The sequence below is a fragment of the Scleropages formosus genome, chromosome 2, assembly GCF_900964775.1.
Source record: "Scleropages formosus chromosome 2, fSclFor1.1, whole genome shotgun sequence".
NCBI classification, from domain to species: Eukaryota; Metazoa; Chordata; class Actinopteri; order Osteoglossiformes; family Osteoglossidae; genus Scleropages; species Scleropages formosus.
This window is the reverse complement of record NC_041807.1, coordinates 22,663,269-22,678,257: the sequence shown is the minus strand read 5'-3', so window position 1 is coordinate 22,678,257 and position 14,989 is coordinate 22,663,269. Positions and strand designations below refer to the sequence as shown.

Genomic DNA, 14,989 nt, shown 5'->3' with positions numbered 1-14,989 from the left:
AGACATCCTTCAATGAGACGGGCACTCACCTTCCAACAGGATTCACAAAACTCCTTGACATTGACCGTGCGACACAGAGTGATGATGAAGCTGGGCAAGGAGTCTGAGGGCAGACAGTTGTAGCACACAACTGCATCCAACACCTGCAGTGCCACCTGATGGAGGGCAGGAGAAGGCCAGAGAACAGTTAGACATTAGCTTCCTTTGTTGAGGGGATTCAAATAGACAGGGCACACTCTCCGAGAGAGAAGCATCTACCGAAGGCGGCAGAAGGTCCAAACAATAGATGAAAGAAGTGCTTTACAGAAACACCACTGAACATCTGGGAATGTCACAGTACCTCTATGTCTGTGGAGGAAGTGGTCCGGTTGCACAGCAGACATATTTTCCTATACAAAAGATACATAAATTATCAAGACGACGACACTAATGATTTCAGACCACGACAATTTATTTGCTTTTAAATATTCTTCAGGAGTGCAGACTTTGAAACCTGTGTTTTGCAGAAAAAATGTAGTGTAAGAAAAGTTTGGAAAAAACAGTGTTAGAAGTAAATGGTTTCCCCATGTATGCAAGTCCAAAAGTATCACCTACTGCATGCGTGTTTCATTTTATATGTTAACTTTTGCAAATTTTCCACAAAGATTGCAAATAATTCTGAAGCTGACCGAAAACACCGTACAACAGCAAGAAATGGGTAATAAGTGCATGTGTGCAAATAAGGAGAGGCTGTCTTACAGGACCATATCAGAGACGTTCTGGTCCAGGTAACAGCTGTTGAACTTGACCAGGTTGACAAGCACATGAAGGAAGTCTGAGGTCAGGCCAACATTCATCCAGAGTTGCACAAAAACAGCTGTGTATAGAAAGGACAAGGGCAGCGTGGTAGGAACAGATCAGAAAGGTCAACAGTTCAACATGATCAAGGGTAGAGAAGACCAGCACTGACACAATGGGGGAAGAACTAAAATCACACAGGTACGGCACCCCAAGAAGTCAGCCATAAAAATAGAGGACCCACCTATGTCCTCCTCCAGGTAGGTAATGTCCTTCCCGTTCTCTGTAAGTGCTTTGAACACCTCTAAGCGGTCCGCTAGGTCCTCACTCAAAGGGTAGTAGTCTTTAATGACCTTGAAGAAGTAGGCACGGAGTGGGCCAAGTCTCTCACCCTACAGCATGAAGATTGGACAAGTAAAGCAGAAAACCATCCTGTTAAGTTCAATATGTAACATGACTTTTAACTCACTATACTGAATATGAAAAACAGCCCAACTCCTCCGGCAATGTTTCTCTGTCCCAACAGAGAACCAACCTTGGTGCCCATGCATGAACATGAAAAACTGCTAAATCCATAGTGACTTCCACATATTTTGATTAGTGTCACAGCCCAAGTTATAAACACAGAACTATATTGTTTTGCTGTGGGGGGGTGGGGGAAACACTTCGACTGTCAGCCTGAAAAAACAATTACAGTACAATTAGATTGGATCAAGAGTTATGCAATTACACCAAGAAACTTGCATCAATTTCATGTCCTGCTTTCAAAAAGAGGGGTGATATTAACTAGCAGTTTACAAGGCTTGCTGTGGACAACAGTAAAAACAGGAACGGTAAACAAGCAGGGCAAAGAAGTGCCATGCTGAGTCAGCAGGAGGCGCTTACTTGTCCATGGATGATGGCTCGCAGCAGCTGTAACACAGCGCGTCGGGCCTCGACTGGCTGCTCCGGCTGCAGCATGTCATCCACAGCCTTCCAGACTGCCTCCACTGCATTCTGCAAAGAAAAGCAGCAATACCCTGAGCACACAAACCTGTTTCTGTGCACCAGCAGTAGTCTGTACAGCTTCACTCCTGCACTTAACACATTTCAAGAGTACAAAAGCATAAAAAATATAAACCACAAACATTTAGTTACACGCCCCAGTCTTCAAACACTATGCCACCGGCGAGTACCGTTGGTGTCTCACAGCACCTGGGTGGTACATAATGACATGGGTTCAACCCCCCACTTAGTCTGTGTGGAGTCTGCATGTTTTCCGTGTGCCTGCATGGGTTTTCTCCTGGTGCTGCAGTTTCTTCAGGTGGATTGGGGACCCTGAAATCACACGTGTGTGTGTGTGTATGTGTATGTGTGTGTGTGTGAGAGAGAGAAAATGTGCATATTTCACTGGTGTATGGATTATTGACTCATAAGTAGTGTATATAGAACTGTAAGACACCTTGGTGAATAAGCAACAGGCTGATATTACTATATAGTGTTCACTGGAAGTAGTTTTGGAGAAAAGAGTTTCCTAAATGAATAAATATGGGTGTTTCGTACAGGAATTTTGTTTCTCCAGCTGTCTAATTTTGGCTGTGATTACATTGACAATCATCTATATTTACTTATTTAGCAGACACTTTTCTCCAAAGCAACTTCCAACAAACTATGTAGTGTTATCAGCGCACACACCTTATTCACCAAGGTGACTTACTGTAAGTAGTGTATCTAGCAGTGTAAGTCACTCATCCATACATCAGTGGGGGACACACATTACGGGAGAACCTGAACAGCATGTCTTTGGACTGTGGGAGGAAACCCACGCAGACACAGGGAGAACATGCAAACTCCACACATACTGAGCGGGTATCAAACCCACGCCCTCTTGCACCACCCAGGTGCTGTGAAACAGCAGCCCATCTCACTCTGCCACCGTGCCGGCTACTGCTACAAAGATTCCAGGGACAGTCAGACTGTAGGTACGACACATTCGAGGACATTCATTCATCCAGCAACAATAACCTAATGTAGGGATGTGGCAGTTTTGGAAACATAAGTGAGAGAGTACACCCTGGACAGGACGCCAGTCCAATGCATGACAATCACACACTAATTCACTCACACACAGAATAAGAGCAATTCAGAGTCACCAGCTCAACTGAAACATGTCTTTGGACTGTGAGAGGAAATCTTTACGGTGAAGTGCAGGAAGGACAAGATAAACGCCACACAGAGTGAACCACATTTCAACCCACAGACCACTTGCTACACCACCTCTGCTAGGACACTGTTCAATTTCATTTTAATCAGTATTAACAATGACCACAATAGAATAAGATAAGAATTACTGGGCTCCATCAGCGTCATCAGTCCTCTGCACCGGGTATGGGAGTTTAGTTGTTTCCTACTTTATTCTCTCTCTCAGCCAACCATCACAGTGAAAGAACCAAGGCAGCACGCACAGAGCCCGAACTTCTCACCTCCTCAAACTTCTTTGTCTTGGCCAACTCACACACATGATTGATGACCCGGATTCTGTTGTGCAGTCCACACTCCAGACTGAGCTCCTAAGGAAGAGAGAATGGAGAGCAATAACCATCATTCTCATCATTTCTCCATCATCAGTGGGAATTGTTCTGTGTAGCACAGGCACTTAAGACAGACCGCACTGCCAAAAACGTTAGCTCCAGCAGCCTGTTGGTCTTGCTCCTTCAACACAGCCAAGGGACAGACTGTAGAGTTACCTTCAGTATGTCCTGAGTGATGATGAACTCAGAGGGCTTGCTCTCCGTCTGCTTAGTGGGGATACGCGAAGGTCCAAGGCCAAAAATCCCTTTCACCCTGTCCTTCAGGGACTCTTTGCTCTGCTGCTTGTGCATGCTGGCGGCCGGAGAGGAGCTCATACAGAGGCTTGGGGCGCAGGACAGACACAATCGGTACATACAAGAATTGCAGACACATGCATCAGACTACACTAGAACTCTGTACCATGAGGAGTCGAGTTGCAAATTTCCAAAGATAAACATTTTCCTGTTTATTTTAACCTGCATTTTTTTCCCCTACTTATCCAATTTGTACAGTGGGGCTACCTTAATTTAACTATCTGTTGAACAAATTATTACCATGGAAATAAATGTAGAGATAAAGAAAGCTGAAAATCCAGAGAAAATCAAAAAATGTTAAACATTTGAGGAGTTTTTGGATTTTTAAAGTAGCTATAATCACCTCCAAATTCTTAAATAAAAAATATTTATCTATCATACCTCTAAGCACGATTCTTACAGAGCCTAAGCTTTCATCGATTGCGTAGTGTCGGGGAAAAAAAGTCACTTTGAGGTTACAAACAAAACAAGTTGCGAATACACTTGCCACTTAAGCAGAGGACGTGGCGTACCAGCTTCAGGCAAAATTTCTACACATGGGACGAGTTTATTATATAAGACAGCTTCACACACACTAAGTTCAGCACAGCTCAAGACGAAGCGTGCGGCTGCTGCTCTCCTTCTGAAATGTGCGCCCAAAGCAAGCTGTATAGGATGTTCCACTACACTTAACTGCCATAACCTCAGACAGCCACCCACACACAAGGTTAACCATCTGAAAGGTGTCACTCACATTCAAAGGTGGTTCCTACAGTCCAGAGGTGAGCCACCCTTGATTTTTTTTAAGTTTTCACCCCCCCCCCCCTCCCCCACACTACAGCAGTCACGAGCTCATGATGAGACAAGGCCTCACACTTCTGCAAAAAATATATTTGCACACTTCAGCCTGGTTTTTTTTTTTCCCCCCAACCCAGGTTAACAAAACATACTGACCACTGAGGCCTCGAGCTTAAAACTATTTTGTAAACTGTCTGTTATCAGTGGCATCTCTGTTTTTGCAAACGCGCGTTTTGAGGGAATATAAGACGAAAAGCAAAAAAAAAAAATATAATCGGTAATTCATAATTGTGTAACACGAAATGCCAGAGCGGTTCTCTCTCTGCCTCACTCACTGCGACACACACGCACTCTGCAGAGTAAATAAAATAAAACATATCACGTGTTTACCACGAACACGTTTTGAGCTTCATATTTAACAACCGACTCTCACCTTCTCAACGTGTGTCTGCAGGTAAAGTCATTGGAACAGAAAGAAAGATACTTATTCATAAACAGCTTGTATGTCAGCGTCCATGCATTATGCTATCCCGTCCATTCCCAGTCAGCCTCTTTACAGCCGGAAGTCATAATTGATGACTGGCCCAACTTCCGTCAAAAACATCACCACCCCCCCCCCGCCTCTTTAAGGCTGCCGGGTTTTGTAGTTTTAGGCGTTACTATGATTTGTAGTCTGCAGGGCTCGCATGCACAATAGAAATAATAAAAACTTAAACATGTGATTTCGGTAATAAAAAATATATATTTCCAGTTTCACATTTTTGTCATTCCCGTCACTTGTGTCTGGACAACTAATACTAAAAACTAAAGCCATATACACTTCCGGTCAAACATTTCCCGGTTTACGGGGCTGTTTGTATTTGCAGTTTTTTAAGAGTCCATGTGTGTAAGTAGGAGGTTAAAGATTTTGGGGGACTGTCGCATACTTTCTGAGCAACTTGGAGATGTTATTACATTTAATATGTTTAAATTAACCGACGATTAGTGGCGCACCCTCCGCGGCCCGTGTGTGCTGTAGTTAATAATGCGTTAAGATGTCCTCGCCGTACTTCATCGGGAAGAGCAGCGCGAGTGTGCTGAGCCGGAGCGCGCGCAGAGGCGTCCGCACCAGGGCTGTGGGTTCGAAGGGCGCCGAACTCACAAAGCGTGGAGACCTCGAGAAGGAGGCGGAGGATCATGCGAAGGGAGCAGTGAAGCAGGAGAGTGAGGAGCGCAGCATCGCAGAGCCGGATCGGCGCTTCCAGAGAACGGGTGGAAAACAGCTGTTGCCAGTGTTGGAAGGTCGATGACATGATCATTATGATTAAATCATGATGTGTGCGATGATTCAGATTTGTTGTTGCTGCAGCTGGTTGTGGTGGTGGTGTTTGGAATAAAATAACGCTCATAACAACAGTCATAACAAATATTAATCTGTATCAGCATAAGTAACGCTGATTTGTTTATGTTTTGTATTTAACAATGATTGATGTTATAATAATACTTATGATATCACCAATAGCAACGGCACGGTGGCACAGCGGGTCGCGGTGCTGTCTTACATCACCTGGGTGGTACAACAGGACGTGGGTTCGATCCCCAGTCAGTCTGTGTGGAGTTTGCATGTTCTCCCCCCGTGTCTGCTTGGGTTTCCTCCGGGTGCTCTGGTTTCCTCCCACAGTTCAAAGACATGCTGGTTAGGTTCCCCCATAGTGTGTGAGTGACAGAGAGAGAATGTGTTTCATTGAGTGAGCCAGTATATATAAGTAGTGTATCTAGCAGTGTAAGTCACCACGGTGAATAAGGTGTGTGGGTTAGTAATACTACATAGTATCCATTGTAAGTTGCTTTGGAGAAAAGTGTCTGCTAAATGAATGTGTAAAACAGCAGTTATTTGTATTTATTTTTCATGTATGTACAGTAAAATGACTTTCTCATCAATCCAAATAGCTGCTGAAACGTTATCATTTCAAGTTAATGCAGAATGTAAATTTGATGCCTCTTCCGTAAGAAAAAGAATACTGCAATATGTTTCGAAATAAAACGTGCTCTAAATGTATGCATTTGAGAGAGCGATCATATATTTTTGGGTATGTGTAAGGGTAAATCTAATAAGTAAAAAATGCCAAGCCTTGTAATAGTGTATTTGTTTTTTCATTGTGAGCTGTTACCTTTATAGTTACATTTATATACAGTATCCATCAGTTTTTAATTTTACCCACAAACATAAGAACACATTCCATTATTATATATATATACAGTATATATACATAATATTATATTGTATGAACATATTACGTTTAGTAGGGGTGCAGATCACATAACGCCCATGGTACCTGGACTTGCGTGTTGTGTACTCATATATCCTACGTTAATCTCTTCATCTTTTGTGAGAGACCCTTCTATGGTTTTTGCTGTACGTTACAAATTTATGTTTCTCTGACACCTTTTTCCAAAGTGACTTACAATGTGTGGTGTGTACGCTAAAATACTTAACAGCGATTCACCCCTCTTTAGAGCCATGTAATTTTTACTTTATCAGTTCACTGTAATTACCTTGCTCAGGAGTGACATTTAAACCCAGGTCCTTCATCTTGCAACGCAACAGCCTTAACCATCGCGCCCCCTTTTGGGTGATCTTTGACATTGCGCTGCTTGTTGTCGCGTCACTTTCACCCTGAAAGCCAATGTCTTTGTGCCCTCAGCGACTGGGAGGTCAGGCAGCAGGACGGAGGGGATGCGAAGCTGCGGGGCCCCCCCCAGGAGAGGTCACGTGAAGGTGCAGTATGAGGAGAGCGATCCCAAAAAGGAGCGGCGGGAGCCTCCCGACTGGAGGAGGCAGCTGGACAACATCCGGGAGATGAGGAGCCGCAGAGACGCCCCCGTTGACCACATGGGAGCGGAAAAGTGCTACGACTCCCACGCTTCTCCCGAGGTACTTCGATGTCGGCGGGACAGGGGGTAATCCTAGTGTATGTGAATTCCGTTTCCGTGGTAACCGAATGGTCAAGATTGTGTAAATTAGAACCACGAGGTAGACATGAGAAGCGGGACGTTTCCACAAGGACGTCAGCTTTATCCGACCCCTTCTTCCCCCCCCCCAGGTGGGACGCTATCATGTGCTAGTTTCCCTCATGCTGTCCAGCCAGACCAAGGACCACGTGACGGCAGCGGCCATGCGGAAGCTCAGGGAACACGGGCTGACGGTGGAGAGCGTGCTGAGGATGGACGACGACACGCTGGGGAAACTCATCTACCCAGTGGGCTTTTGGAGGGTAACGCACTCGCCGCGATAGTTCCACACGCGCACCTAACCGTGGCTCACGAAGGAAAGGGAGAAACGGAAATGAACGAGGAGCCGAGGCCTGTGTTTCCTGCTCAGCTTCTCGGTGAATAGGACGGCAGGTGCGTTCGGACAGGTGGCCCCCGACTTACGATGGGTTTACGTTCCGCGAAACCCATCGTAAGTCGGAAATATCGTAAGATGAAAATGCATTTAATACGCCTAACCCTACCGAACATCATAGCCTGGTATACGCGCGATGGCCATTACGGACTTGTCGCCTTCCTGCTGGGCAATTATCGCGAGTTTCTCCTCAAGAGTAACTCTTCCTCTTCAACTCTTCTTCTTCGCACCGGTAGCAGGAGACACGGATGGGTGTTTCTGTGACATCATGGACGCACAAAACACAACGTAGATGCAGGGGGTATCTGTATAGCGACTGCGTGACAAAAAGGAAGATGCAGGTCACTGCCGCTGCCCAGCATCGCGAGAGAGTATCGCCCCACATGTGGCTTGCCCGGGGGGGAGGGAAAAAAAAAAATCGAAATTCAAAAGTCAAAGTACGGTTTCTACTGAATGTCTGTCGCCAGCTCTCCATCGTAAGCCGAGGAGCATCTGTATTACTGTTTGGCAGAAAACAGGTTTATTTTCCATCATTGCGGAGCTTGATGGTTCCATCGAGACCATAGGTATATGTCCAGTTTAAATTGCTTTGATTTTACACCATTATTTATATTTATTCATTTAGCTGACGCTTTTCTCCAAAGCGACTTACACTTTTAAGGTTACAATTATTTACCCGTTTATACGGGTGGGTGATTTTACTCAAGCAATTTGGGGTACGTGCTCAAGGGTACTACAGCCGGAGGTGAGGCTCGAACCTACGACCTTTGGGTCTAAAGGCAGTAGCGCTAACCGCTACACAAGCAGGTGTTACGGCAGGTGAGCTCTTGGGTTTCTCAATAATATTTGTTCAACAGCCATTGGAAGCCAGATTGTACAATATTTCAGAGATATTTAAGCGCTCTGAGTGAGTTGAACTTGAAAAACTGACCGGAAAAATTTCTTTGCTTTTTTTTTTTAAGATTTAATATAATCTTTATGTAAACAATATTTGGTCTTGATTTGGTTTATTATGATTTGGTATTATTGTGAAGTTACAATACACTAGTACACAGTGCCATCCTCCTTTGCGTAATAAGCACTCCTATCATGAAAATTCCTAAGGAGTGTACTATGTGTATACCCTATATTTCCATAACAAACGATTAACTCGTGAGAAACAATTTACAAGAAGAGAAATTCCATTTCAAAATAAGTGCCCCACAAGCATCTCCCAAAAATCTTGTGGCTTTCTCTCATCTTTTGTCATAATAATTAGCCAGAAAGTTCAAAAAAGCTGCAGGGAAAGTTCTGAAAGATGTTGAAAAGGCAGACAGGCAAAGGAAAGCCTTACCTGTTCGTTTAAAACTTGAAGTGATGAAATGTATGGAATTCCCTTGAAAGGCAATATCGATACAAATGTGTTTGCGTGGCTTAATTTACTCTTTTACCACAAATGATGCACAAGAATGGCCTGTTAGACAGAGTTTTAATAATAATAATCTTTATTTTATATACACATCACACATCATCCATAACCGCTTGTCCTATACAGGGTCACGGGGGGCCGGAGCCTAACCCGGCAACACAGGGCGTAAGGCTGGAGTGGGAGGGGACACACCCAGGACGGGACACTAATCCGCCACAGGGCACCCTAAGTGGGACTTGAACCCCAGACCCACCGCAGAGCAGGACCCAGTCAAACCTGCTGCACCACTGTGCCCATCTCTTTATTTTATATAGGATATGATTAAATAAATATTTATATACAGTATTTATATTTAAAAACAGCTTCTTTACGCAGCTTCCAATAAAGAAAAAAGTATATTAGATTCAAACTGTAAAGCTAAGAAATTCATGATAAATGTCAGAATTTAGAAAAAGGCACAGCAAAGGAAGAACAGAATGCACTCCTTACGAATATCCGCTTGTCGACGGCAGAATCCGAAACGCGTTCTTTGCTTTTCCCATCTTAATGAATGATAACAAGGAGCTGTTTATACCAGAATTCGCTTTGCAAGCAGGTTCTTGTTATCCTGGGAAGCTTGAATTTTACAGTGAAATGAATAACTTTGCATGTGTTGATTACTAGGGGGGGCGCAGTGGTGCAGTGGGTTGGACTGAGTCTTGCTCTCCGGTGGGTCTGGGGTTCAAGTCCCGCTTAGGGTGCCTTGTGATGGACTGGCGTCCCATCCTGGGTGTGTCCCCTCCCCCTCCAGCCTTACGCCCTGAGTTGCCGGGTTAGGCTCCGGCTCCCTGTGACTCCGTATGGGACAAGCGGTTCAGAAAGTGTGTGTGTGTGTGTGTGTGTGTGTGTGTTGATTACTAGGGTTTGGAAGCAGTGTGTAAGGAAAGCACCACTGATTAGCTAGTGTACATGAGACTGATGCCCTCTGCGTGGCCCCGCAGACCAAGGTGAAGTACATCAAGCAGACCGCGGCCATCCTGCAAGACGAGTACGGCGGCGACATTCCAGACAGCTTCGAGGGGCTTGTACGCCTCCCGGGGGTCGGGCCCAAAATGGCTCACCTGGCCATGGACATCGCCTGGAATCGCGTGTCCGGAATCGGTATGCCACCCCCTGCGCCTTCGCATGCCGCTTTCCCGTTTCCGCTTCTACGAGTCATAGGCCTCCTGGTCAAAGGGCATCATCTTCTCATATTTATAACTACCGTAATTTTCCCGCTCTGTTACGGTTGAACTTACGTTTACATTTATTTAGCAGACCCTTTTCTCTAAAGCGACTTCCAACGAACTCTATATAGTGTTACGAGCCCACACACCTTATTCACCGTGGTGACTTACACTGCTAGATACACTACTTACAACGGGTCACTCATCCATACATCAGTGGAACACACTCGCTCTCTCTGTCACTCACACACTATGGGGGAACCTCAACAGAATCTCTTTGGACTGTTGCCATAATTTTCATTATATTCTGTGTCAACCCAATCCCAGCAATTCCTCACTTGTTCAACTAGCAGCAGGTATTGTAGTAGTTAGACCTGTCGCTTTGCACTTGAAGTGCATGGATTTGAATCCCTGATCTGTCTAACAAACCCTTGATCAAGGTACTTGCAGTTGACCCAGTAAAAACGGCCCTGCTGTATGAATGGATATTAAATTCTCACATCTTTAACAAAAGTTGTTGCCCCGTAATATAGGTGTGTATATGTAAATGCTCACGTACGTGTTTGCGTGTGCGCTCTCCAGGTGTGGACACACATGTGCACCGCATCTCCAATCGGCTGGGCTGGACGAGGACCCAGACCAAGACCCCTGAAGACACCCGGCGGGAGCTGGAAGACTGGCTGCCCAGGTGATGTCCCAGGGCACTGATCACCATGTTCTTTGGGTAGCGTAGTGTGTGACCCAAAATTATTATTATTATTATTATTATTATTATTATTATTATTATTATTGCTTTTCTGACAGTTTTCTCCAAAGGTGACTTATACTGTTATGTGAGGTTTGCACATTAAGCTGCTGACAGTGATTTACCCATTTATAAAGCTGGGTACTGTTTACCACATCAATTTAGGGTAAGTACCTTTAACAGGTAATACAGCAGGATTGGGGATCCGTATTGTTTGATCTCAATGCAGCAGTTCTGACCACTACGCCACCTGCTGGATGAACTAATCTGGTCCTGTAAAACTGCTTTTTTTTGTTTGTGTTTTTTTTTAACTAAAAAAATGGCACTGTAGCGCTGTAGTGAGTAATAGACAGAGTGTGCGTTCCTTTTTCTGCTTATATGTTGTTGTGTTCGCCCTTTTATGAATGCGAAGAAGTGTGTCCAGTGTCGTCTATGTTTGTCTCTCCCCGGAAATAATCGTTTAGGAATAAAAAGTAGAAAGATGTAACTCTAAGCTACACTGATGTCTGTAACTTTACCTGAATGCTGTGATGGAATGTAATGCCATACCCCTCTCCATAGGCAGCCTGCCCCACACACACACACACACACACGCACACCCTGAGCAGACTCTCTCTCATCTTCCTGCAGGGAGCTCTGGAGTGAGATCAACTGGCTGCTGGTGGGCTTCGGCCAGCAGGTCTGTCTGCCGCTGAGCCCCCGGTGCTCCGAGTGCCTCAACGAGCACCGCTGCCCGTCAGCCCATCATTCCTCCCCGGGCAAAAAGCTCAAGCTGAGCCCTAGCAAGACCCCCAGAGGGAAGACGAGGGTTTGGGTGGACTCTCCTCGGCCTTCGCACGCCATCAAAGTCGAAAAGGCCCTGCCTGCAGACCCCCCGACTGAAAGACGGAGGACCAGAGCCAGTGCCGCTGTCGCGCCTAGAGAAAGCACCGTGGGGCTCTCCATTAAGCCAGATCCTGATGCTCCTTGACCTGCACCACGTTACTCCCAGCGGTACAGATCTTTGATCATCTCGCACCAGAAAAATACTATACTCTATGACTCAGTTTCCCACCACATGGTGTGTGGTGAAAGGGCTCTTGGGATTGGTGAGGGACTGCGTGTGGCTAAGCGCAGACACGCCCACGTCTCCCCGTCCTCCTCGCCCGCTTTGATTCGGGGCACACCGTGGGCTGCGCCCGCTGAGGGCGCCCTGCCATCTGTGTCCTGCTTCCGAATGCAGGCGGGGTGCGGTGGGTTAATCCGGTGGTGGCATTCTCGGCAAAGCGCCGGTCAGGACCACTGGAGCGTCGACCGTGGCCGAACGGTCTCTTTGCTCTCAGAGTTCATCATTTAAAACTGATGCTGTTGCCATACTGTGTCTTCGAGTATATGTCCTCCTGCGCTGTTGAACGCTCGGTGAAATTCACTTTTTACCTATTAAAAAAAATACTTTTTTATATGCATTTATGTTCAGTTTTGCAATTTTTTTCTAAGAGCATCTTCGCACAAAAATTGTCTCCGATGTTAGAGCAAAGTCATTTCGCAAGTCGCCGTCCAAATTACCATAATTGTTTATTGGAAATGTAAAGATCGCAGTTAAAATTGACTATATTAATAGTTTTAATGTTGTCTCTGTACTACCACATGGGGGCAACACAATCATAAACTGACGGTTGTGAAGAGAAATATGGAATTGTGTTCCCGGCCTTCATACAATACACACTGTACAGTGTGTCATTATATAAATTATACTACACATTTTGTTGCATTTTTAGGAGCAGGCTTTATGTCTGCAAACTCCCTCGAGCGATGTGATAAAGTTAATCAATAATATATGCATATTTCTGTGAAATGTACTTCCAGCTCTAGAATATTATAGGCCTATGCACATATGTATAAGAAAATGTATAAATCAGTGTTCAGGACTAAATTATCAACAACATACTGTGATATTTAAATATGAAAATGCCTGAACAAATTCTGAGAACTTCTGGGGGGGTCAGATAAATAAAAATAACAAATAATAATGCAGTCATTTGAATGGTGATTGGCAATGTATAATATACAGTTATTTTAAAACAATACCTTTTGAAGTACATGCACATGAGTGGAGTTTCCCCATAATAAAGGAAGGCATTGCTTCCGCACAGTAAAACCCTCTCGATAAGTAACAGGGCCGAGTTTGTATGCTAAAATTAGCGATTATGCAACATGTGGGTGAGTAGCATGGGACTGCATGGTATGTATGAAATAAACATTAAATACTGCGTATTTCACCCAAATCACGCAAAAATATTAATTGTACAGCTTTATTTTTTGCATTGGGCTTTAACAGCTCAACTCAGTCTTCTTGGCCGGTGCTGAAATATGAGTGAAATTATACAGGGAGAGTTGACATGCTGTACTGTACCTTTCTTCTCACCATGGTCCTTGAAACACTTACATGATCCAAATTATAACTGATAATTTAACTGGTGGAATATTATTTCATTTACTGCAGTAAAATTGTTCCATTAAGGGTAAGTGTATTGAAAGTGTGTTATTATGAAAAATGATCACATGGCAGTATGGGACTAGTAACCATATTAAAATCATAATATTTAATCATGTAAATATAATAATATTTCAAAGGAAATTCAGGTATCAGTGTGGTGTGAAAAGCCAAAAATGCAACTTTATAACAACAAACACAGTGTTTAAAATAGTTTTCAGGCTGCTTTGTGGAATTGGCATTCTTTCCTCACTCTATGCACTGTTGTTTTATTATAATTTCAATAAATTATATTATATTAACAATGTTATATTATTAGAAAAATTATAAATGATAAAAAAATAAATTATAGTAAATTATAATTTACCATGATTGTATGTTTTGTGTGTAAAATGACAGGCCAGTGGCTCTCCAGTCATGGAGTCTTTCACACATGATCCACCATCCACGTATGGCGCAGTGACATACCCATCCTGGGTGTGTTTAGTGCACCCTGGTGAAATTCTGCACACGCCAATGTTCTCGAACCCATTACCCACATCTGGGGAGTATTGCAGACAGGTACTGTGAGCTGGACTCACCGTGTGGCCCTTTTCAGCTACATGTGCTTATTTCTCACTGTAAATGTCATGCTGAATGGGATCAGAGTGTGTGTGTGTGTGTGTCTGTGTGTGTGCCAGGCCTCTGTGGGGACTCCCAGTGCTGGGTTCAAGGGATGAAACTGAAAGGTTCCACCAGGGGGTGCAGTGGCACAGCGGGTTTGACCAGGTTCTGCTCTCCAGGGGTCTGGGGTTCAAGTCCTGCTTGGGGTGCCCTGTGCCAGATTGGCATCCTGTCCTGGATGTGTCCCCTCCTCGTCCTCCAGCCCTGTGCCCTCTGTTGCCAGGCTAGGCTCTGGTCTGCCACAACCCCTGTTTGGGACAAGCAGCTTCAGACAGTGTATGTGTCTTATGCAGCACTCAACTGAGAGCCTACAAATATCAGTTAGATGATGTTTCTGGATAATGGGGCATCTGTCACACACAGAGGATGATGCTGCGTTTATTACATCACATACAGTAATAGTCTTCGCTAAATAGCCTGGGGGGCGCAGTGGGTTGGACCGGGTCCTGCTCTCCGGTAGGTCCGGGGTTTGAGTCCCACTTGGGGGTGCCTTGCGACAGACTGGCGTCCCATCCTGGGTGTGTCCCTCCCCCTCCAGCCTTGCGCCCTAAGTTGCCGGGTTGGGCTCCAGTTTCCTGTGACCCTGTATCATATGGGACAAGCGGTTTAGAAAGTGTGTGTGTGTGTAAATAGCCTGGGGAAAAATCATATGTACCACATGGTGGTAGTGGTTTGGCTCAGTGGTTTGGGCT

General features: G+C 44.8%; 2 protein-coding genes across 2 annotated transcripts in view; one reads left to right on the top strand and one right to left on the bottom strand.

Annotated features, from left to right (window-relative positions):
• Positions 1–4,971, bottom strand: part of tsc2 (TSC complex subunit 2) — a 34,484-nt gene extending 29,513 nt beyond the window's left edge. Inside the window, 8 exon segments of the mRNA XM_029259371.1 lie at positions 30–155; positions 341–389; positions 739–856; positions 1,022–1,169; positions 1,663–1,773; positions 3,240–3,326; positions 3,504–3,669; positions 4,852–4,971. Of these exon segments, the coding sequence (XP_029115204.1) occupies positions 30–155; positions 341–389; positions 739–856; positions 1,022–1,169; positions 1,663–1,773; positions 3,240–3,326; positions 3,504–3,669; positions 4,852–4,910 (864 nt within the window). The 5' untranslated portion in view covers positions 4,911–4,971.
• Positions 4,972–5,225: 254 nt separating this feature from the next.
• On the top strand, positions 5,226–13,754 carry nthl1 (nth-like DNA glycosylase 1). Its single transcript, XM_018760265.2, has 6 exons — positions 5,226–5,699; positions 7,103–7,332; positions 7,502–7,672; positions 10,192–10,351; positions 10,999–11,104; positions 11,792–13,754. Exons 1-6 carry the CDS (start codon positions 5,453–5,455, stop codon positions 12,129–12,131), a joined length of 1,254 nt encoding a protein of 417 aa, XP_018615781.1. The 5' UTR covers positions 5,226–5,452; the 3' UTR covers positions 12,132–13,754.
• Positions 13,755–14,989: the final 1,235 nt, after the last annotated feature.

Excerpts from the sequence above, each read along its gene's own strand:
- nthl1 (XM_018760265.2), top strand. The coding sequence starts at position 5,453 with ATGTCCTCGCCGTACTTCATCGGGAAGAGCAGCGCGAGTGTGCTGAGC. Across the intron at positions 5,700-7,102 it reads GCTGTTGCCAGTGTTGGAAG|CGACTGGGAGGTCAGGCAGC; the intron begins GTCGATGACATG and ends TTGTGCCCTCAG. Across the intron at positions 7,333-7,501 it reads ACTCCCACGCTTCTCCCGAG|GTGGGACGCTATCATGTGCT; the intron begins GTACTTCGATGT and ends CCCCCCCCCCAG.